Source organism: Haliotis rufescens, unplaced genomic scaffold (assembly GCF_023055435.1).
Source record: "Haliotis rufescens isolate VD_foot unplaced genomic scaffold, xgHalRufe1.0.p SCAF_11, whole genome shotgun sequence".
NCBI classification, from domain to species: domain Eukaryota; kingdom Metazoa; phylum Mollusca; class Gastropoda; order Lepetellida; family Haliotidae; genus Haliotis; species Haliotis rufescens.
This window is the reverse complement of record NW_025963791.1, coordinates 20,760,382-20,785,678: the sequence shown is the minus strand read 5'-3', so window position 1 is coordinate 20,785,678 and position 25,297 is coordinate 20,760,382. Positions and strand designations below refer to the sequence as shown.

Genomic DNA, 25,297 nt, shown 5'->3' with positions numbered 1-25,297 from the left:
CTGCATGAACAAATCTGAATCCCATTCTGCTGCAACACAAGATATCAATGTTCTAGATTCTTCTACCTTGCAGTTTATTATACGTTTCATAAAGGCTATACACAATTTGATATATTTTATTCATTAATAAAAATACTAAAGTTTATATTTTATCTCCATTATCATGTCTTCGTAAGATTATGGCGTTAAACATCCTCCTAATGATTAAGGCTCTTCCCTTTAGAAGTTTCAGGGAAGAAGAAGTAAATGGACAAAAGGAAGGAAGCATGAATGGACAAAAGGATGGATCAATAGACAAATGGAAGGAAGCATGAATAGACAAAAGGAAGGAAAAATGGACAAAAAGAAGGATGGATGAACGGACAAAAGGAAGGATGAATGGACCAAAGGAAGGAAGGATGAATGGACCAAAGGAAGGAAGGATGAATGGACCAAAGGAAGGAAGGATGAATGGACAAAAGGATGGACCAATAGACAAAAGAAAGAAAAAATGGACAAAAAGAAGGATGGATGAATGGACAAAAGGAAGGAAGGATGAATGGACCAAAGGAAGGATGAATGGACAAAATGAAGGAAGGAAAATGGACAAAAGGAAGGAAGCATGAATGGACAAAAGGAAGGATGAATTGACAAAAGGGTGGATCAATTTCAAAAGGAAGGAAAAATGGACAAAAAGGATGAATGAATGGACAAAAGGAAGGAAGGATGAATGGACCAAAGGAAGGATGAATGGACAAAAGGAAGGAAGCATGAATGGACAAAAGGAAGGAAGGATGATTGGACCGAAGGAAGGAAGGATGAATGGACCAAAGGAAGGAAGGATGAATGGACAAAAGGAAGGGTAAATGGACAACACATCATGGTATATGCTCACTCTATCATGTCTATTGCATAGGCATTTAATGCAATACAACCATAATTGTTCAGAGAAGTTATTTTCTTACCCATTGGAAATTTTATATGATCATAATAATCAGGAGCTTCAGACTTGTCCACCGGCCTCTGGAATGGCCAGGCTGACCCATGGTTCTGGAAGCACAAACAGTGAATGTTATCAAAGCTTCAAAATATTCCTGTCACACCATCACAGTGGTTGAAACAAAGCCATGTCACAATGACACTGAACAATCCATTCACAACGATTTGTTTTGGAATCATTATCAGTAATAAACATCATTCCTTTAAACAGCCACAGCACAGAATGACACCAGAGATGTGAACATGGTGTTCTGAATTAACAAATATCAACTGACTAACAGAATTTATGTTGAAGATATAAAGGGAAAATTCTGTAAACCATTTCATCAATTTCTGTTATGTCAGTTATCTGAGTATATTGTATTGCTACAATTTTTTATACAACATAGTGTTGTACTGACCTTGATTTGCTGTAAAACAGTCTTGAAGGCGTTGTATAACTGGTCAGGGTCAAGAGCATTGTCTTTACTGAAAGACAACAATCACAAATGAAAAACTGTAAAGCATCAAGAATAGATCCAGCTAGTGAACTTCCAAAGCTACAAAACCTACTGTGAAGCAGATTAACATTTAATGATGCTATATCCCTTCCTACCATTTCTCCTTCTCCTTCTCTGGGCTAAAGGTGGGCTTCCAGCCTGACTCGTGAAGACCAGGGATGCTCTCGATGGGGATCTGCCGCACTCCATCTTTGAAGCAGGACAGGCCGGAGTAGATCTTCCTCAGCTGCTCCTGCTTCTTCTCCACAATCTGCTTGATGATCTGGAGGAGAGAAGTGTGATAATATTAAACCAATACAGTCCATAGAGTGAACCTTGTTTGTCACTTTCCAGAAGACTACTGTTTGGAACATTTACATATACACAAAGGACATTACTCCATTATATGGGAAGACAGTCTGAACTGATGCAGGTCAAAGATCTTGACCATTTGGGTGACACCCATAAGCACTGGAGCTTACAAACCAAGAAACTTAGTTAAGGCAAATCCGGGATTTGAACCCACAATCATAGGTTTCTGTGATGCATAAGTGAATTGTGGTGCCATACACAACTGGGCCACCTGTGCCCGACAAGTTTATATAGTTACTGAAGATACATTGTACATGTATTTCTGGTACATAGCATCTTCTCGAGACAAGAGAGTTAACAGACTATAAAAGTCCAGTTTCCACTCTTGCCGAACTAGGATGGAATTTCAGGGCTTGATCATAGCACAACCAGTGGATATATAGAGTTATGTCCCTTCTAAGCCTCTCCTACTGACTAATCAGATTACACCTCTCATATCACTTGAACAGCTTCCAACAAAATGGCAACGCCCAGTCAAGACGATTTGATCGATAACCAACATCTATATTGTAATAAAACAGGTCTTTCTTCGCAAAGTGCATCAAATCAGGTGATCGCCTTAATAAAAACATGAAAAGATTTGGAAAATATCTGTTGACGCCGTGTTGGCGGTACACATGCTTTGCAAATCCTGCTATCTGCATGGCAGTTTACAAACCGGATGTCGATTTCATTACGCGATTTTGATTGGACTATGCATAGACTCTTTAGTCCAGCCAAAATATCACTCCATAATTCCAGCCTAGTTCGGCAGGGATGGAAACTGAATATCAGTTAATAGTCAGTTAACTCCCCTTGCCTCGGGAAGATGGGGACATATACAACATAAACAAACATAACTGTATGGTTAAAAATGGAATATGCAAATGGTTATGACATGTCTGCTAATTATGGCCAATACTTGCCATCACAGATGTTTAAAATGATGATCACTGATTAAGATAACCAGTTTGATCACATATCCTCCAAGCAATGTATCTACGGATGAAGAAAGAACAACAGATGAGCCACCAACCTCCTTCTGTTTTCTGATGACCTGGGAGAACTCGGTGTACTTGATCCGGGGGTTGAGTTCACATCCCATCAGGGTGGCCCCCTCGTAGTCCTTGATGTATCCCAGGTACGCTGACTTCGGCAGCTTGATTTCCTTTGAGAAGCCCTGGAAGGAAACAGTTTCATTCACCAAAGAATCAGCAGCAGAGTCTACAGATCTTGTTTAGTTTGTTTGTTGTTACCCACAACCAGCAATATTCCAGCTATATGATGGAGGCCAATTTATAATCAAGCCTGACCCAGACAATCCAGTGATGAACTATGTGGTCAACGATCCACACTGGGGTACAATGACACACCATGAACCAAGTCACCAAGCCTGACCACCTCATCCTGTTAGTCGCCACTTATGACCAGCATAGGTTGCTGGGGACCTATTTTAACTCTAAATCCCCATGAGATGAGTTTAGAAAATGAAAATCGTGAATGGTAACTTTAAATCTATTTATGTAAAATGCAAAGGAGTTTGATGCCAATTGGATATGTATTGGCTGTCCTGTCAATGAAGTCCTACCTGCTTCTTGAAGTATCCAATAGCGTACTCATCAGCGAATGTAAGGAAGTGACAAATGTTGTGCTTGATGTGGTAGTCCTTCAGATGGTTCATCAGGTGTGTCCCGTAACCCTGAAACCAAATACAGAGGAACTACAAAACCTAATACCGGTATCATTACAATTATAAGTGTATGACCATGAAGGGCTCGGCTATTGGATGGTGAGTTGAGATACCTCACCGGTATTAGAAAAAAACACATCAGGATAAATCTATGTTTACACAGGTGTAAGGCTCAACATCTTCCTTATAGTGAGTGAGTTGGGTTAAACACTGCAGTATTCCAGTCACATCATGGACTGAGCACTCAATGAGGGAAGAAAAACTTAAGTGACGTAGGTCTTAGAAACGTAACCCTTTGGTGAAACCCACCACCACCTGTATGGTACTGACAAATCAAGAATCATAATTATGAATAACTTGGGATTTGAACCTACGACCAAAGGATTCTCGCGTGCCTAAGGGATGCAACTCTGCACAGCAAAATGCTGGGCATCCGCCATGATTCTTAGAGGCTGGACATATCAGATTACTCCTGTTACAAATTTTGTCCTCAAAATTCTTTATTTACATCAAGGACAAGACGTCAAAATGGCCGACACGATAAATGTGACGGGAGATATTTCGGAAGTTGTTAATGATTTGTTTGTTTGTTTGTTTGTTGTTTAACGCCGCACTCAGTAATATTCCAGCTATAAGACAGCAGTTTGTAAATAATCGAGGCTGGACCAGACAATCCAGTGATTGACATCAAGTTGTTAATGAACCTGTGGTGGTTACATGTTTTAGTCATCATTAATCAATTGGCCGGTCATTGAAAGGTGATTGTAAAGATGTGTCCAATAGATACTCAGGTAAATTCATAGATTGCTGCGGACTGTCACTGTAGTAGACACAGATCGAGTCGATACTACTATACTTTGGATGTGCGTTTCTTTGTTTTGGTAACTAGCATGGGTCGTAGCGAGGATATTCATGAAGGATCATGCAGTCAAACTCTATGACGTTTATCAATGTAAAACTAAAACACTGAGTTCAAGATTAAAGGATCTAAATGTTCAGAAAGAAGCTTCTGTATGTATTCGTGGTAGGGATTTCCCAGGGGTTCCCCCAGGAATGTGGAAGTAGTCATTACATCATCTCAAGAACAATGTCTTGTGAAATTCGTATGAACGTCAAATTGTGACATTCATACACTTATGAACGTCAAATTGTGTCATTCATACACTTGTGAACGTCAATTTCATGGTCATGTGACCAACCTCTTGTCCAATGGAAAAGCTGTATATCGTGTTAACTTCAAAATAAAAAATTATATGACGTTGAATACGTTATTAATAACAAGATAGGAGTAATAATCCACTTCTTTATTACAATTGAAGCAACATTTTGGCGTTGATTCTAACACAAAAACATCTAGGTCATTGTAGTAAAGGACTTTGAGTATCCACACTATCTTGTCACAAGTTAATTAAGCAGATGGCACATCAAAGGCAACCCTAAGCATACTGTTTGATACTGTTTTCAGAAACAAAATTGAAAGGAAACTTTATGGAATGTCAACAGAATATACAACGTTCCTCATTTGGTTTCTCTAAACAATCAATCATGAGACTGGTATTGCTCTGTCCACCTTGACCATTTGCTAACATGCTACCTTGACCTACTCACCTTGACCTGTTCATTAGATGTCACAGCACAGAATACAATCTCTGTGAAACCCTGGGTTGGAAACATCCGGAAGCAGATCCCACCAATGACTCTCTTGTCCTTTATCAGAGATAAACATTTGTGTTTCCTGAAAAATCAAACAAAGATCACAGTAATTTACAAATACTTCATTGAAAAAACAAATGAAAAATGAAATTGTATAGAAATACCAAGTCAGCAGGAATGGAGTTTCACTGCAGCAGCAGATGTATGTCATCTGGGTACAATGCGTGTTACGTCAAAATACAACAGAACATGTAAACATCCTACTGAACCTTGCACCACACTTGAAACTGAAATGTAAACTGTGACAATGGGAGATAACTCAGTTGTCAAGTGAAGTGTAGACCACAAGAAAGTTTAACTTTACAACATGACCAATGTGACAGCCTGTCCCAAGCATCTACATCAGGAAGCACTCACGGATCAAACACAAGTCTTGTGATGTACTCCTTGGGCATCCGGGGCAGCTGGTGTGAGAAGACATTCTGTAAACCAATCAGCCACATGTAGATTTGTTTAGTGGGCTTCTGGCTGAGAGAGTTACCAATGACATGGAAGTTGATCACCCCCTTGTTCTCCTCCTGTCGTGCTGCCTCGTCCCGTGCCGTGTGGGTGGGGAACAGTGTCGGCTGGATCAGATAATGGACAACTTATTGTTTTGAAACACTATAGGTTGTAGCAGGAACACGAGGGATACATGGGGTTTTATGCATCCCGCTTTAGCTTTTATAACACAAGCATATGCATACAACCCCTTGTACCCTGAGTGATCCAAATCTACCTTACCAACATGTTTTAATTAATTAACACAAATTGAACATCTACTTGAGCTGAGGTTAACTTGTGCTATGTCACGTGACTTCCATTGACTCGGGAAAAAATGTGCGGATTTTTGCTTTGTAGCGGGGCATAAGGGATTTATTCTATCTCTCAGAAATTCACAAGCAACCTGTATTGCTCGTGGTGGGGTATAAGAGATTTATTCACCTGCTGAGAAATTTATTTCCCTCCAAGACGGGTTGCACAGTATTTTATCAAGATCATGTGGACCAATCAGATCTGATCATTCTGACATGGAGGGATGATAAATATATTTATCATGAGGCCCAGGAGTAGTAAAACAGTCATGATGTCACAAAACAGGATTTAATGTTTGTTTGTTGCATTCAGTCACAGTCAGCAATATTTCATCTGTACCATGGCAGCCTTTAGCTTACCAAGTCTTGACCTGATAAGTCAGTGATTGACGCTATGAGCAACATCCCACATAGTCAGGGAACGATGACTTGCAATCAACCCAGTCTGACCACTGATCCAAATCAGTCAACTCTTTGGTCAGCTAAGGGACTTAATCTAACCCGGAATCCCTGCAGGGAAAGGGCATCAAAAACTATGACATCATAATGTCCACACAAGCCAGACACCAACTTTTAACAAGATAGGAACACGTCAATCAAGAAGATATATTCCATAAAGAATATTAATGAACTATAAGCTGTAGTATGAATGAATAAGATGAGGACAAGGTTGATTTATCATGTTTATGGATTTTAAAACAACAGAAATTAAAAAAACAAAACAAGAGGAAACCCAATCAGTACTGTCTTCATAAATGAAAAAGTAGTATTTTGTCTTCATTACTAAAATACAACCTCTAAATCTCATGTTTACACCTCTGCATTTGCTAATATTTTACACTAAATGCTACAATGTCAGGCTCAGTTTAGCTCTATAAAACATGCACCAGTGCAACCTATTATTGAAAAATGCATCCTATTATAATGTCCACATGCACCAAGTGCATGTCATTTTCATATTTGTGTCTAGCCATTACATGTCCACACAACATCGACCTTTGAACACATTCAATACATCTAAGCTTATTTTCCATACAAAGTCAATAACCCACTTTCAATGTGTAATTTCTTTTTCTTTTTTGGGCTTGATCTAGTCAAAATGTGGGGACAAGATTATGTGCACATTTTAGCTTTGATAAATTTATGGGTACAGGCAGCAACCTGTTGTTTTCTGGTGCTCCAAGCTTTTCATGTCAACATGCACCTGGTGCAAGTTAAATCAAGTTCCTTATATTGAACCCTGATTGTATTCAGCATACTAATTTCAGCAGCATGCTGTCAGTACTGACAATTTGATCAAAAGCATACAACATGCAACTTACATCTGGTCCAACCATCTGACTGGGATCTGTAATGGTGGCCAGTATTTCAGCAACTGTGTCTGACGAGACATCGCCATCAATCTTTTTCCGCTTCAGTTCGTCTGCCAGCAGACTGTCCTCATGTTTCCTCTTCTCCCCTGCTTGACCTAAACAACATACAGTTGCATCATCTACATCACTCATTGACCTGAACAACATACAGCTGCATCATCTACATCACTCCTTGACCTGAACACACAGTTGCACCATCTACATCACTCATTGACCTGAACAACATACAGTTGCATCATCTACATCACTCCTTGACCTGAACACACAGTTGGATCATCTACATCACTCCTTGACCTGAACAACATACAGTTGCATCATCTACATCACTCCTTGACCTAAACAACATACAGCTGCATCATCTACATCACTCCTTGACCTGAACAACATACAGTTGCATCATCTACATCACTCATTGACCTTAACAACATACAGTTGCATCATCTACATCATTCACTGACCTGAACAACATACAGTTGCATCATCTACATCACTCCTTGACCTGAACAACATACAGTTGCATCATCTACATCACTCCTTGACCTAAACAACATACAGCTGCATCATCTACATCACTCCTTGACCTGAACAACATACAGTTGCATCATCTACATCACTCATTGACCTTAACAACATACAGTTGCATCATCTACATCATTCACTGACCTGAACAACATACAGTTGCATCATCTACATCACTCATTGACCTGAACAACATACAGTTGCATCATCTACATCACTCCTTGACCTGAACAACATACAGTTGCATCATCTACATCACTCATTGACCTGAACACCTTACAGCTGCATAATCTACATCACTCCTTGCCCTGAACAACATACAGATGCATCATCTACATCACTCCTTGACCTGTACAACATACAGTTGCATCATCTACATCACTCCTTGACCTGTACAACATACAGCTGCATCATCTACATCACTCCTTGACCTGAACAACATACAGTTGCATCATCTACATCACTCCTTGACCTGTACACCATACAGCTGCATCATCTACATCACTCCTTGACCTGAACATACAGCTGCATCATCTACATCACTCCTTGACCTGAACATACAGTTGCATCATCTACATCACTCCTTGACCTGAACAACATACAGTTGCATCATCTACATCACTCCTTGACCTGAACATACAGTTGCATCATCTACATCACTCCTTGACCTGAACAACATACAGTTGCATCATCTACATCACTCCTTGACCTGAACAACATACAGTTGCATCATCTACATCACTCCTTGACCTGAACATACAGATGCATCATCTACATCACTCCTTGACCTGAACATACAGTTGCATCATCTACATCACTCCTTGACTTGAACATACAGATGCATCATCTACATCACTCATTGACCTGAACATACAGTTGCATCATCTACATCACTCATTGACCTGAACAACATACAGTTGCATCATCTACATCACTCCTTGACCTGAACATACAGTTGCATCATCTACATCACTCATTGACTTGAACATACAGATGCATCATCTACATCACTCCTTGACCTGAACATACAGTTGCATCATCTACATCACTCCTTGACCTGTACACCATACAGCTGCATCATCAACATCACTCCTTGACCTGAACACCATACAGATGCATCATCTACATCACTCCTTGACCTGTACACCATACAGTTGCATCATCAACATCACTCCTTGACCTGAACAACACACAGTTGCATCATCTACATCACTCCTTGACCTGAACATACAGCTGCATCATCTACATCACTCATTGACCTGAACAACATACAGATGCATCATCTACATCACTCCTTGACCTGAACAACACACAGTTCCATCATCTACATCACTCACTGACCTGAACAACATACAGTTGCATCATCTACATCACTCCTTGACCTGTACACCATACAGCTGCATCATCTACATCACTCCTTGACCTGAACACCATACAGATGCATCATCTACATCACTCCTTGACCTGTACACCATACAGTTGCATCATCAACATCACTCCTTGACCTGAACAACACACAGTTGCATCATCTACATCACTCCTTGACCTGAACATACAGCTGCATCATCTACATCACTCATTGACCTGTACACCATACAGTTGCATCATCAACATCACTCATTGACCTGAACAACACACAGTTGCATCATCTACATCACTCCTTGACCTGTACACCATACAGCTGCATCATCTACATCACTCATTGACCTGAACAACATACTGTTGCATCATCTACATCACTCATTGACCTGAACAACATACAGTTGCATCATCTACATCACTCATTGACCTGAACACCTTACAGCTGCATCATCTACATCACTCCTTGACCTGAACAACATACAGTTGCATCATCTACATCACTCCTTGACCTGAACATACAGTTGCATCATCTACATCACTCCTTGACCTGAACAACATACAGTTGCATCATCTACATCACTCCTTGACCTGAACATACAGCTGCATCATCTACATCACTCCTTGACCTGAACACACAGTTGCATCATCTACATCACTCCTTGACCTGAACAACATACAGTTCCATCATCTACATCACTCCTTGACCTGAACATACAGCTGCATCATCTACATCACTCATTGACCTGAACACCTTACAGTTGCACCATCTACATCACTCCTTGACCTGAACAACATACAGTTGCATCATCTACATCACTCCTTGACCTGAACATACAGTTGCATCATCTACATCACTCCTTGACCTGAACAACATACAGTTGCATCATCTACATCACTCCTTGACCTGAACAACATACAGCTGCATCATCTACATCACTCCTTGACCTGAACAACATACAGTTGCATCATCTACATCACTCCTTGACCTGAACAACATACAGTTCCATCATCTACATCACTCCTTGACCTGAACATACAGTTCCATCATCTACATCACTCCTTGACCTGAACAACATACTGTTGCATCATCTACATCACTCATTGACCTGTACAACATACAGCTGCATCATCTACATCACTCCTTTACCTGAACAACATACAGTTGCATCATCTACATCACTCCTTGACCTGAACATACAGTTGCATCATCTACATCACTCCTTGACCTGTACAACATACTGTTGCATCATCTACATCACTCCTTGACCTGTACAACATACTGTTGCATCATCTACATCACTCCTTGACCTGAACAACATACTGTTGCATCATCTACATCACTCCTTGACCTGTACAACATACAGTTGCATCATCTACATCACTCCTTGACCTGAACATACAGTTGCATCATCTACATCACTCCTTGACCTGAACATACAGTTGCATCATCTACATCACTCCTTGACCTGAACAACATACAGTTGCATCATCTACATCACTCATTGACCTGAACAACATACAGTTGCATCATCTACATCACTCCTTGACCTGAACATACAGTTGCATCATCTACATCACTCCTTGACCTGAACAACATACAGTTGCATCATCTACATCACTCCTTGACCTGAACAACATACAGCTGCATCATCTACATCACTCCTTGACCTGAACAACATACAGTTGCATCATCTACATCACTCCTTGACCTGAACAACATACAGTTCCATCATCTACATCACTCCTTGACCTGAACATACAGTTGCATCATCTACATCACTCCTTGACCTGAACAACATACTGTTGCATCATCTACATCACTCATTGACCTGTACAACATACAGCTGCATCATCTACATCACTCCTTGACCTGAACAACATACAGTTGCATCATCTACATCACTCCTTGACCTGTACAACATACAGCTGCATCATCTACATCACTCCTTGACCTGAACATACAGTTGCATCATCTACATCACTCCTTGACCTGAACAACATACAGTTGCATCATCTACATCACTCATTGACCTGAACAACATACAGTTGCATCATCTACATCACTCATTGACCTGTACAACATACAGCTGCATCATCTACATCACTCCTTGACCTGAACAACATACTGTTGCATCATCTACATCACTCCTTGACCTGTACAACATACAGTTGCATCATCTACATCACTCCTTGACCTGAACATACAGTTGCATCATCTACATCACTCCTTGACCTGAACAACATACAGTTGCATCATCTACATCACTCATTGACCTGAACAACATACAGTTGCATCATCTACATCACTCCTTGACCTGAACATACAGTTGCATCATCTACATCACTCCTTGACCTGAACAACATACAGTTGCATCATCTACATCACTCCTTGACCTGAACAACATACAGCTGCATCATCTACATCACTCCTTGACCTGAACATACAGTTGCATCATCTACATCACTCCTTGACCTGAACATACAGTTGCATCATCTACATCACTCCTTGACCTGAACAACATACAGTTGCATCATCTACATCACTCCTTGACCTGAACATACAGTTGCATCATCTACATCACTCCTTGACCTGAACAACATACAGCTGCATCATCTACATCACTCCTTGACCTGAACATACAGTTCCATCATCTACATCACTCCTTGACCTGAACATACAGTTGCATCATCTACATCACTCCTTGACCTGAACAACATACAGTTGCATCATCTACATCACTCCTTGACCTGTACAACATACAGCTGCATCATCTACATCACTCCTTGACCTGAACAACATACTGTTGCATCATCTACATCACTCCTTGACCTGAACATACAGTTGCATCATCTACATCACTCATTGACCTGAACAAACAGATGCATCATTTACATCACTCATTGACCTGAACAACATACAGTTGCATCATCTACATCACTCCTTGACCTGAACATACAGTTGCATCATCTACATCACTCATTGACCTGAACATACAGCTGCATCATCTACATCACTCCTTGACCTGAACAACATACAGTTGCATCATCTACATCACTCCTTGACCTGAACAACATACAGTTGCATCATCTACATCACTCATTGACCTGAACAACATACAGTTGCATCATCTACATCACTCCTTGACCTGTACACCATACAGCTGCATCATCTACATCACTCCTTGACCTGAACAACATACAGTTGCATCATCTACATCACTCCTTGACCTGAACATACAGTTGCATCATCTACATCACTCATTGACCTGAACAAACAGATGCATCATTTACATCACTCATTGACCTGAACAACATACAGTTGCATCATCTACATCACTCCTTGACCTGAACATACAGTTGCATCATCTACATCACTCCTTGACCTGAACAAGATACAGTTGCATCATCTACATCACTCATTGACCTGAACAACATACAGTTGCATCATCTACATCACTCCTTGACCTGTACACCATACAGCTGCATCATCTACATCACTCCTTGACCTGAACAACATACAGATGCATCATCTACATCACTCCTTGACCTGAACACCATACAGATGCATCATCTACATCACTCCTTGACCTGTACACCATACAGCAGCATCATCTACATCACTCCTTGACCTGAACAACATACAGTTGCATCATCAACATCACTCCTTGACCTGAACACACAGTTGCATCATCTACATCACTCCTTGACCTGAACAACATACAGTTGCATCATCTACATCACTCCTTGACCTGAACATACAGTTGCATCATCTACATCACTCCTTGACCTGAACATACAGTTGCATCATCTACATCACTCCTTGACCTGAACAAGATACAGTTGCATCATCTACATAACTCCAGTGACTGTTAATCCTTTCAAGTCTAATTTTTTTGACAGACATGGGTAGCTTTGAGCCTAACCCCACACCTCCTTGTGGTCAACAATTCAAGTAGTACCTATACTCAGCAGCCATGGTGTACATCCAATTGTCATTCACTTGCCTCCATTGAGAGAGCAAGGAATCTAATAAGCCAGTCAGCAATATTACAACCACATAAAGGTGACCAGGGATAGACAAACTATTGGTTGATAGCATGAGCATCAAACAACACTATCATGGTATTTAGCTTGAGATATAGTGAGCTGGGGACACAGCACTAATTCTGCCCTACAATCCCCATGGTGACAAACACAAGGTATTGGTGTTATGCCCTGGGATGATATCACATTATCTAGGATTACCTGGTTCAGTCTTGGACGGCCTTCTCGGCGTGATGAGTCCTGGGGTGATGTTGATGGATGTGAAGCCTTCAGGCCCCGGGCCAGTGGAGTTGGTTCCGGTTGTGAAACGGTTATAGCCACTCACGCCCGGTGCCGTGGACGGCGTTGCTGAAATTTCATCTACACCAAATGTCATAAAAGCTACATACATGTATGTCAAACAATCTGAATTCAAAACTATTCTACATTCAAGTTATACAATACAATACAATACATTAATTCCAGTCTCATTAATATCTAATCTTTTACACTGATATGATACCTGTCTCACTCAAGACCTGACAATTGATATCTTGATTGAAGGGGGTACCAAATCAGAGGAAACGATCATAGAAGAACTGAACAACTTTTACAGATATTACAGCCAGAGTTGGTCAGATCCGTAAAGATAATTCCATTTCCTCTGTGAAGGCTTTTGCATGAGGTACTGCTTGCCTAACAACAGGTCAAGATGGTTGAGTGAAGAGGACGCCAGTTAAATCTTAGTGTTATGTTAGCCAAACTGCTGGAATATTGGATATGATGTAATAGAGGTAATAGGGTATTCAAAGGAATTATGAGAAATTTTTTGGCGCTCATGTTTTAACATCAGTACAAAGTGCAATCTTGTGAGAAAGTTTTCCAGGGGTTTCAACAACATGGGGATCCGCTTACTTGGTAGCGGTGTTGGAGACATAGGGATGTTGGCTGGGTTCTGGGAGAAGTCTGGATCCCATATTGGGGAACTGGTGCCATACACCTCTTCCTCGAGCATAGACAGAAACCTGCAACAAGGACACAGCCATACTCTCACAGATAGGTAATCACTTCACTTCATGCTTCAGGACAAACAAGAAAGAAGTGAGCAAAGCTCACATACCCCCGTTATCCCCGCTGGTCAACAACAAATAGTAAATAGTTTTTTAATTAATGAAATATACCTGTTGCTTTAAGGATGCATTATGTTTGAAATGAACACATGTTTTTGAAAATATATTTCAATCTAGTGTGGGATAATCAATGCTTAGCACAACATACATTCTTGATGTTTCTTAATGTGTCCATGGAAACGTCAAAAATGAAAAAGTTCAGAATCTTCAAACTAGCAAAAGGCACAAGTACTCATTGTGGTTAATGTCTGTAGAAAGTTTGGTGAAGCTAGGGTGCATAGTTAAAAAGATATAGGCCATACAAAACACCCACCCTAAAAGTTTAAGTTTCTTAATGTTTCCATGGAAACAGCAAAAATTTAAAAGTTCAGAATCTTCAAACTAGCAAAAGGCACAAGTACTCATTGTGGTTAATGTGTGTAGCAAGTTTGGTGAAGCTAGGGTGCATGGTTAAAAAGTTATGGGCTATACAAAAGCTCGGACGGAAGGACGGAAGGACGGAACGCTATATACCCGCGATTTACTTCGTAAACGGGGGTTTAATTAACCCTTGACAAGCAAACAAGTGACAATATCTTGTAAAAACTTTGTCTGGTCCAGAACTCGATTAGTTACCGACTGCTAAAAAATAGCTGGAATATTGCTGAGTGCAGCATTAAACAATAAAAAACAACAACCGAAAAACAACTACACACCTGGGGAAATGGGTGAGGACAAGTGTTTTCTTGTCTGGGGGCATCTTGTCTTTTTCAGCTCGGAACTTGTCTAGCAGTTGTCTCCTCATGGTTTGGAAGACAGACCTCAGCAGAGTGCGACCGAAGATCAGGGTTGTCTCATAACGTGGCAGGCTGTCACAGAAAGCCGGCACATGGCAATAGCAAAGCCACCTGAAGGGTAAAATATCAGATATAATACAATGAAATAAATGTGGTGAGTTGATAGGAAGGCATTAACCTTGATGTGTGATGCAGGCTGACTTAATTGTAACAAAGTCATTATATTTTGGGAAATTTTATTATGAATGGCATATTTATATACTTATACTATCTCACACTCTGCTATTCTTCTTCAATCCTATGTGTGGAAACATGATACAAGAATGGATGTCACAGGCAGAGGCAACCCAGATAGACCCGGAGTATGATGGAGTGAAGCCAGAAAGAGAACGTGGTACGGGAAATTTCAGAGACCGACGCAGTAGAAAGCGGAATGAAGACCTTCTTCCGGGCCAGATAAAGACGAAGTGCTCAACCTAAACAAAGGGAGAAATCCTCCTGGTCATCCGAACCCAAAATAGATGAAAGCGGTGTGATCTTAAACAAATGATCAGGTTGTCCAGGAAGCTGATTCTTTGCCACAAAATCCCAGGGAAGGTCCAGGAACGCCCTTCCACCCTCGGATCACTCAAATTGGACCCTGGAAACATCAAAAGGATGAATCTCGCTAAAGTGAGCTGCAATAGTAAAGGCCTATAAGAACATAGTCTTCAGTGTGATCATCTCAAAATCTTTGTCCGAGAGTGGCTAATGATCACCAGAAGTCAATTGTTGCAAGATAACGTTGACTTCCCAAGAAGGAGGTCAGAAAAGGATTTGTCCACCATTTTGTAGGAGTCTATCACAGATTGTTGTGGAAGATGATGGAATAGTCTTTCGGCAAGCCTTAGCAAGATGTGGAACCAGTTGTGTGTTGTTCAATAGGGCACAACCAAAGTCAGAGACAGGTGACTGGTGGCTTCCACCTTCTGCAGGACCCGGGGAAGAATGCCTGTCCAAGGAAAGGCGTAGGCATTGAGGCTCCCCCCCTCCGACAAGCTTGAGGGCCGGGGATGGGCAACATGAGTAGGGAGCAGTGAGCGGTGAGCGCTGAAGCGAGTGGCAAAGAGATCTGTCAGACAACACGTGTTGAAATACCTTCATATTGAAGATTAGTCTTTTTTCGGCAAGAGGAAGATAGGTGAATACAACTCAGGAGTTGCGGGAAGAAGTAGGAGACATTCTATAGCATTCTTTAGAAGTAACATACCTTTAGTTTCTGTCAGGATTGGTAGTTAGCTGGCCAGATACTCCCCTTGTACAGGCTGGAACTCAGTTGGTGGCGAGGATGCCAGTAGGAGAAGATAACCATTCTGGAGCAACTGTGTCAAGCTATCTGCAAGGATGATCCTGTTGTCGACAAAAAGCCCTTCACTTCCCCCTATGACAGTAAGAGAGTGTTTATGATAGAATGGATGGAGCCAGAAGTCACTTGAGTCTGTTGAGCCTCCCCCTCTGAAAGACTTAATGGACCCTTCGGGTTTAGAAAACGAGACGTAACAGCCAGCGGAGAACTTTGAGCCACCAATGTCCTCTTCCACGGCCGCAAAATGGAGAAGAACAAGAAGAGACCAGGACTCCAAGGTCTCGATGAGCGTGCACAAAGTGAGGATAGCTGCGCTCCTTCTTTTCCTATTCCTCCAGTTGTCGCCTCTGTAGGTGGAGGAGATCAACAGTAACTTATAATTTTGTATCCTTCTGAATCTCCTGAGCGACCTCCTGAATCCAGTCCGTGAAAAGGGTACGAGATGATCACGGGAGTTGATACAGCCTGGCTGGTTGGTCATCCCACAGGCAGTGCTGCAGCACACCACGGCAATGGAAGGCTGCAAGTGAGTCGGCATAATGAGTCAAAAGATCGAGAATGCTTGTGAATTTTCCTGGTTGAGGAGCACTGTGCCTCAAATGGAGGCATCCTCTTGTGACTGTTGGGAGAGGCAAGCAGAAGGGGTCTCTGTTGCAGACAAGAGAGTAGAAACAAGTGGCAAAGTATGCAGTACCGTTCAGTCCAAATGTATAAGTTCCCGTGTTCACAACACGATCATTTCTGACATAACATAGATATGTCACTGTCAAAGTTCGAGGAAGCTACTGTCGCTGACATATCATGTGTGCCGGTATCTTCAAGAAAGACACGGGGAACTCGGAGACGGTCACAGAGCGACAAAATGAGGAGAAGGCCTTGTCTAAGTTTGACGATATGTCTACCGCAAGTGGAGGGTGATGATATTGAGGAATTGGAATTGGACGATGGAATCCGGAATCCCGTAAGACGATCAGCTATCAAAGTAGTACGAGGCAACTGCAGTTTTTCAGCGATTCAGTGGAGAACAGACTCAAGGTTGGTGGATTCGAAACTATCCTACGAGGCAAAAGGAGACGAGTGGGGATCCAAACCAATTGGGAATGGAGCAGTCTCAACCACCATAGGGGCCAGAACAGCAGGCCCAGGAGGGGCAGATTGGGAAGAGGCTGGAGCTGAATCTGAACCAGATGGTTAAGAAGTTGACAAAAGTCCTGACTGCCTGAACAAACGAATCAAAAGACGATTCAGCATCCTTCTGCTGGTCCTGGTGATCCCAAGATGTAGGAAGAATCTGCGGAGGAAGTAGGGACACACTGTGAGAGCAGCTGCGAGATTGGCGACTTCTATGATAGAAATCAGGTGAAGAGCATCGATCCTTTGAGGGAGGGGACCGAGGGTGCTCGTCATGATGAGATCTGTCGGTAGGAGGAGGACAAATCGGAGATCGACTATAGCCAGCAGCTAAACGATGATCTGAGTCAACTGCCGGGTATGTGTAACCAGGTCAAGGGTGGTATGAATCCCTATGGGAAAGGAAGCCCTTCCATCCAACTGGGCGATCCGAGTATGTGTAATAACAAGGATAGTCCAAATCTCCGAATCCAAGCATTGATGGTGGTATTCGAGAGAAAGTGAACAATCCCTGTATTGAAATGAATCCATATAGCTATATGAGGGTGATCGAACTGAGGACTGGTCACCAGAGGCCGACCAAGCACTCAAACCTCAAGGAGAGTCCAAAGAGACCCCACAATCTGGAGAAGCAGGGAACACGATCACCATCATTCGATCGTTGAGAAGGAGAGCAAAAGCATCGCACCAAACCAGAGTGTCCATTCAGCCAACTGGAGTGTCAATCCTTATCCGTTCATCAATCATCAATCAATCGTCAATCACATGTTTTTTTCTTCCACTGATGCTTAGAAAGATGATCAGGAGCATTCACGTTACCAAGAGCAAAACATGGAATCTGATCGGGTAACCAGTAGAGGGTGCGTTGTTGTAGAACAGTCAGACTACCATCCCTTAAATAAACATCTGAAGGAGCGGAAATTGGGGAATCCAAGGATGGAATTTTGAAGGCAGGAACGTGCACAATCAACTGAGGGTTGAGATTGGAAAGCAAGATCGTCAGCCAACATAGGAGTAATGGAATGGATGGCGTAATAGTCCAGACGTCTGTAGGGAGTGGAGTTGTAGGCGTGGTCATGGGGTTGGGCCGAGTGAAGACATCGTTAGTAACCAAAGAGTCAGAGTCCTCATAGTCAGCAACAAGACAGGCACCTGGGAGTCTGAGGGAGCATCAAGAGGACTAGATCTGACAGTAGACTTCTTAGCTGACTTAGTCTTCTTGTCAGAATCTTTAGATTTGGATCGATGATGCACCATTTTTCGTTGACACTTATGTAGGTTTTGAGCTGAAAAGTAGAGTCTAGCAACTAATGACAGTCAGCGCACCAGGAAGTCAAGGTACACAGCCCACAACAGTCCCAACACAGTGTATGGGGGTCTGAAGTTGAGTATGTGCGTCAGCACTCAGTACATGCCAGAAATAACTTGCACGAAGAAATGCATAGTGTGAGAAAGGATAAGTTTAAAATTTGCTATTTAACATAGCCCCATAATCTTGTCAATAGAGAACATCCTAACATGACAGGGACACAACCCAGCAGAGCAAGTTGTTGCAGCCGTGTTCACTCATTTCACTGTGAGTGAGTTGGTTTAACGCTGCTTTGAACAGTATTCCAGTTATATCACAGCGTGTCAGCTTAATGTGTGAGGAAACCCAAACTGCAGGTCTCAGATGTTACCACTTCGGTGAAACCCACGAGCATAGGTATGGCGCTGAGACTGCTGACAAACCTAGAAACAATCAGGGCGAACCCACACATTTCATAAAATATTTTGCTGTACATCTGCAGCATCAGTCACAACTCCCACCTTGTATAGTTGACCTTGTAGGCATTCATGTCCTCTGTTCCAGCATGCTGAGCCCGACTAGCCGGCGTCTCTAACTTCCAATGATTCAGACAGTGCAAGAACATTTTAGCCAAATCGTACATTGTCTGCCATTCTTTCTGAGCAAGGTGGCCAAATTTGTACACCACGAAGTTAGTAACACCCTGCAAGAGACATAAACAACACTGAATGAGTAAATGGGTTTCATACAATAGTTGAGATATTTCAGTTGTACCAACACAAACAAAGGTATTAATCTTAACTATTATTTTCTTCGATGAATATGATCATGATGATGAAGCTACACAATTCAGGTCAAAGCCATCAATCATAAGAAGCATGTAATACAGTCGGTCTATTCTGTTCCTCATTACCAGCAGGAAGACCAACAGATCATACCATGTATGATGGCCAAGGAGTATGACCAAGTTAAACATGTCAGAATGATCAGACATTTCATCATGTCTTCACACAAAATCATGATCCAATAGACATGATATGAAAGTCCTCATATGAATTTTTAATCACAAGTAATACTGTATTATACAAGTCATTTTTTTCATTGAGTGCAGACATAATTGTAAATTGTACATTAAACTGTATATTTATATATTTATCCTATCTCACACTAAGCATTTCTTCCTTCTTCTTTTGATCCTTCTGTGGAAACATGTTTGAACAAAATCTGTATAAGTTAACTTTCATCCTCCAAAGGGCAACGATTGCCATGATGAGCAGGAGTGGTATGTGACAAATTGGTAGCTTCAGTGCGAGACTGTTAATCCCGAGTGCGGAGTGACACTGAGGGGTGACCACAGTGATGCTGGGATGTGTTCGGGTGAATTGTTTTTAGAAGCTGGAAACTTTGTTCAAGCATGTTTACACAGAAGGAGGTGAGGTGAAATTGAGTTTAACGTCGCATCCAAGATTATTGCACTTATATAGCGACGTGCATGCACGTGTATGTGTGTGTGTGGCTGCTTGTACTAGTCCGGACTGATGCCGATTTATAGTGCTAGCTCACTGAGATACCATGCCGCAGTTTAACATGAATACCCCACTCAGACACAGTATACTGACTCCGAGCCGACCAGTCCTTGTTTTAGCCCCTTAATGCCGAGCGCCAGACAGGGTAACAACAAGTACAATCTTTTAACGTCTTTTTGTATGACGCGGCCCGGGATCGAACCCTGGACCTTCCGCTCTCCGGGCGGACGCTCTACCACAAGACCACGGAGGCGGTCTTACACAGAAGGAAGAAATGCATAGAGTGAGATAGGAGAAGTTTAAAAATCTGCCACTAATGTAGCATTGTGTAGGAATATGGAATGTAGGATACCGAACGGATCAAATATGACCATATTTCTCAAGCATACCTTTGCAATACTTGGTTTTTCAAATGGAGGATTTCCTAGGGGCCCCTCTATAGTGGGGTTGCTCATGTTCAGAATACATTTCCGCAGAAGCTGAAATACAAATACCATATCAATGTCAAATGTGGTCTATTGATATTAATATCACTGATGATCTTATCATGTTCAATAATGTTCACACATAACAGTGTGGTTGAATTCTATGCCACAATCATGTGTATGATGACCACATCTGCCAGCAGAGATGAATCTGTCTGGAGCAGACAAACCAGGGATAAAGTGGAGATACATCAATGTAGTCTGGGTTTGAATACATACAAGCACAGCCAGTCAATCTTCCCAGAAGATAATACTTTCAAGTTATAGCCACACAACCCCTCAAAGATGTTGCTCATGACAAGACACAAGGGTTCTTAATGCTTCAACACTGAGAGATAAGTTATTCATAAACGTAGTAGAAAATACTTAAGGTTTTCTGTACCATGTATTTACCTTAAAGAGATAGAAGTACACTTGTTTTGTCTCTGCATCTTCTTCCTTGTGGACACACATAAATAGGTTCTCCACATCCACCACAATACGCAGCAGTCGATTGAGTTCCTCCTCCGCCGTGTTCTCGAGATGTGACACATGGGCACCTACAGCATGTATAGGGCAGCACAATGAAGACAAATGTAACATTACATGGGGGAACAATACAGCACTGAAAATCAAAATGATGATACAATGAGTCAGGATGACATCTTGGTTATTTGGCATGTTGTTTGGCTATATCATGTATATTGAGGGGTAAATTTCCATAACTGTGATGGAAATCAATTACAGCATTTCGGTAAATTTAGTCCAATTCCGTATTAGGTTATCTTACCAATGCAAGGGAGTTAACTGACTATAAAAGTCAAGTTTCCACCCTTGCCGATCTAGGCTGGAAATATGGAGTTATATTTTGGCTGAACTAACGAGTCTATGTTTAGTCCAATCAAAATCTCGTAACAAAATCGACATCAGATTTGTAAACTGCCATGCAGATTTCAGTTGCTTGCAGAATTTGCAAAGCATGTGTATCACCAACACTTTTCATGTTTTTAATCAAGGTACACATATGATTTTATGCAAATCACGAAGTAAGACCCGTTTTATCACAATATAGATCTGATTATTGTTCCGATCGTCTTGACTGGGCGTAGCCATTTTGATTGAAGCAAATGTACGTTATATGAGAGGTAGAATCTGACTGTTCAGTAGGAGAGACATAGAAGGGACATAACTCATAATAGCCTCTGATGGCTCTACGATCGAACTCAGAAATTCAAGGCTAGTTGGGCAAGGGTGGAAACTGGACTTTGACAGTCAGTTAACGGCCCTTTCTCAGGAAGATGATAAGGGTACCAACAACTGAACTCTCGACCAGTTCATGCAGATCATGCATTGTATTTGGACAACATTCAATCATTATACTGTATCCAAAGCTGCAAAAGTTGGTTTATACTTTGAATGAAACACTTTCCCTCTTTCTTTTACGAGATTAAATACCCTTACAGTTACATGCAGGTTACAAATCTCATACAACCCTTGGAGTGCTTTATCCTTTACCATGTTTACTTAGAGAATGCCTTTATCTGTTGTCAACAATGGTATGTATACAAATAAATGAAATTACATTGTTTTGTAAGGAAATTAGGCAAAGAAATATTATCATGACATCACATGTGTGATACACAAATCTAAAACTTATTATATAATGCCAGATGATAATTATTAGTATGTATATATAAACATATATTGCGTATTCGACGTAATAAGTGCCCCGCTCTAATGAGCGCCCACAGTGATATTTGCTAATATATTGGCTAGTGAACAATCCCAATTAGCACCTCCTCTGATTGATCAATTTACACAAGACTTATTTATTCGTGCATAATACACACTTGTGTGTTATATGCACCCTTAATAATGGGCAATTAAATTCTGGAAAAATATATCTGTTGTGTATAATATGCACAGACTTTTCTTTCGTATCATTTCAGGTACATAAACGTAGAAATTTACGATCTGACTGCTTTTTTTTCACCAAAATTATATTCTAATAAGAGCCCCCTATTTTTAATTTTGAGAGTGCCCTGGGTGCTTATTATGTCGAATACGGTACTGTAAATCTGGAAAGTTAGAAGCAAATTATTGCAAGTGGCCAACAATAGCCTTAACAGTGTCAGGAAAGTTTTGCAACACCCTGTTGACAAAATTACCAAATATCTAACTTCTAAGCTACTTTAGCAATTGTTACATACGTGCATAAACATTATGGCTAACAATAGCAAAAGCAATAAGAATTTGAACATACCCAAAGCATGGTTACAGCTGCGACATGGGTCTGTGAGGCTGGCAAGGGGTTGTGATACATCCACACGAGGAGGCGTTGGAGGCGGATTTGGATTCTTCCAACCATTGCACTTGCAGTTCTCGGACTGAAATGTACCATCAAATGATTTAACAACTCCACAATGTAATCAATAGGTAATCATCTACCATGTCTGATGTCAAGGTAATGTCTCACATCAAACCCCATAACAAGTTTACTTAAAACAGAAAGAGTTCCAAATTCTTGTGTCATTTACCTGATGTATGTCGTAACCAAAAGATAAAGGAATCTTACATGATGAAAGTTTATTGTCTAAACAAACACTATCATGCAAATGATTGCTTCTATTCATATTATAAATACTTGCATCTGAGTATCACAAAGCATTGTGTAAAATGGCAGTGATGGAAAGTACAATGTCACCATTTTTCCTTTTGGAAAACCTATGGTTAATAACCTCTAGGTGTTGTTCGTAGCAAATGAAATATGTGATTTGTCTTGAGAGTTGAGAACTGTCGACTTTAACAGAAGTGGTTATCATGGTTATACCTGAAGATTTTTAGAATTTAGTCAGCAAATTGTGCTTGAAGCAAATTTGAGTTTGACTTGTGAATACGTTCTGGGTCATTATCTGTGGACAAACTTTTGGTAAAAACTGAACAAGGGATCCACAAATGCAGGATTCAACCTAAATAACTCAGTGATCCAAGTCATAAAAACCAAAATGGCCTGAGAGCATGTAAATTCGATTGCCTACAACATAATTTCATTATTAATTGTCATAAACATGATAATTTACAGATATAATTTTAACTAATAAAAGAAGGGATTGAATAATTATTAGAAATCACTCTTTAGCAACATCAAAGAACTATACAGGTTTAGGCGAAATCTGTTTGTAACTTCTTGTCCATGCTGACATTGTTTACAAACATTGAACTCCCGTAAGAAAGTGACGTACTTTGCATGATGAATAAACTGCTAATTTCTCGAGTTTTTTGTTGCGTGGAAAACTTTTGACAAGCAATTTTTTCTGGGCAATTCTTTGGAAGTTGTTTGGCCGACTCATTTCCGCAGTTGTCCCCTGTACCGACGTCTGTTTAGGATGAGAACCATCATCGTCGATAGTGCAGTCCTCCGAGGACGCCATTTTGGTGTATTATTAAGGGGACGCAACTCTACCAGTCGTACCCTCTGAACAAGGTTTCCTTCAGAATTTAGAACACATGGACCTCGAAAGCCCTGCAAATAGTGAGATTTATCTAACCATTCCTGATCAACCTTCATAGGTTATAACCAAATGCACTAACAAAACAAAATCATTATAAATAGAACAATATACGTACACGTTATATCTTAGAATGAGAAAACAAAAAAGCAATTTCTGTAATGTAACAATGTGTAACAAAAAACACTGTTTTGAGTGAGTGAGTGTTGTTTGGGTGGAATTTACTCTTGTCTCTAAATTGTAGTTATAGGTATCATTTTATAATTGTTTTTTCTAAATTGTTAGATTTATCGTTCCTAAGTCTGTTCGTGTAGTATCGTAATATAACATGTCATGCCAGAGCCAATTAACAGTACAAATTGATGAATTTGACAGGGAGCGCAACTTGTGAAGTGTACATTTACCGACGTTCCCATGTGTAACAAGCGGTCATTACTGACATGTTTTCACCTTGTGGCTTAGGATTATTTATAAAGTATTTACATTATATAGATTTCCCAATGGCAAGCTCGTCAAATGTCAAACAGATCAACTAGCCATCACAGCTCGGTAAAATACATTTTTCAATGAATTAAACGTCAGTGCCCCAGGACATTCCTACAATATGCGCATCGTGAATGTCACATTCATACTGTTATCACCCCGTGAAGATCCGGGTTAGAACAGGTCCTCAACATCCCATCATTGTCGTAAGAGACCACTATGCTTGCCGTAATAGGCGGCTAACGGGATCGGGTGGTTGATGCATGTCATCGTATCCAAATTGCGTAGATCGGTGCTCTGGCCCAGACTCGAATATTTACAGACCGCCGTCATGTAGCTACAGTATTGCTGAGTGCGGCGTTT

At 41.0% G+C, this 25,297-nt stretch overlaps 1 protein-coding gene across 1 annotated transcript in view; it reads right to left on the bottom strand.

The window, feature by feature from the left end:
- The window catches only part of LOC124137235 (histone acetyltransferase KAT2A-like), a 28,198-nt gene extending 3,825 nt beyond the window's left edge, over positions 1–24,373 (bottom strand). The window contains exons 1-16 of the mRNA XM_046503453.2: positions 24,185–24,373; positions 23,206–23,329; positions 21,357–21,502; positions 20,868–20,957; positions 19,474–19,655; positions 15,108–15,299; positions 14,198–14,307; positions 13,505–13,663; positions 7,328–7,473; positions 5,569–5,777; positions 5,107–5,233; positions 3,397–3,507; positions 2,845–2,988; positions 1,574–1,740; positions 1,380–1,446; positions 945–1,029 (exon numbers count right to left, since the gene is read on the bottom strand). Coding sequence (XP_046359409.2) covers positions 945–1,029; positions 1,380–1,446; positions 1,574–1,740; positions 2,845–2,988; positions 3,397–3,507; positions 5,107–5,233; positions 5,569–5,777; positions 7,328–7,473; positions 13,505–13,663; positions 14,198–14,307; positions 15,108–15,299; positions 19,474–19,655; positions 20,868–20,957; positions 21,357–21,502; positions 23,206–23,329; positions 24,185–24,373 — 2,248 coding nt within the window. The remainder of the gene's footprint in view (positions 1–944; positions 1,030–1,379; positions 1,447–1,573; positions 1,741–2,844; positions 2,989–3,396; positions 3,508–5,106; positions 5,234–5,568; positions 5,778–7,327; positions 7,474–13,504; positions 13,664–14,197; positions 14,308–15,107; positions 15,300–19,473; positions 19,656–20,867; positions 20,958–21,356; positions 21,503–23,205; positions 23,330–24,184) is intronic.
- Between the last annotated feature and the right edge of the window lie 924 nt (positions 24,374–25,297).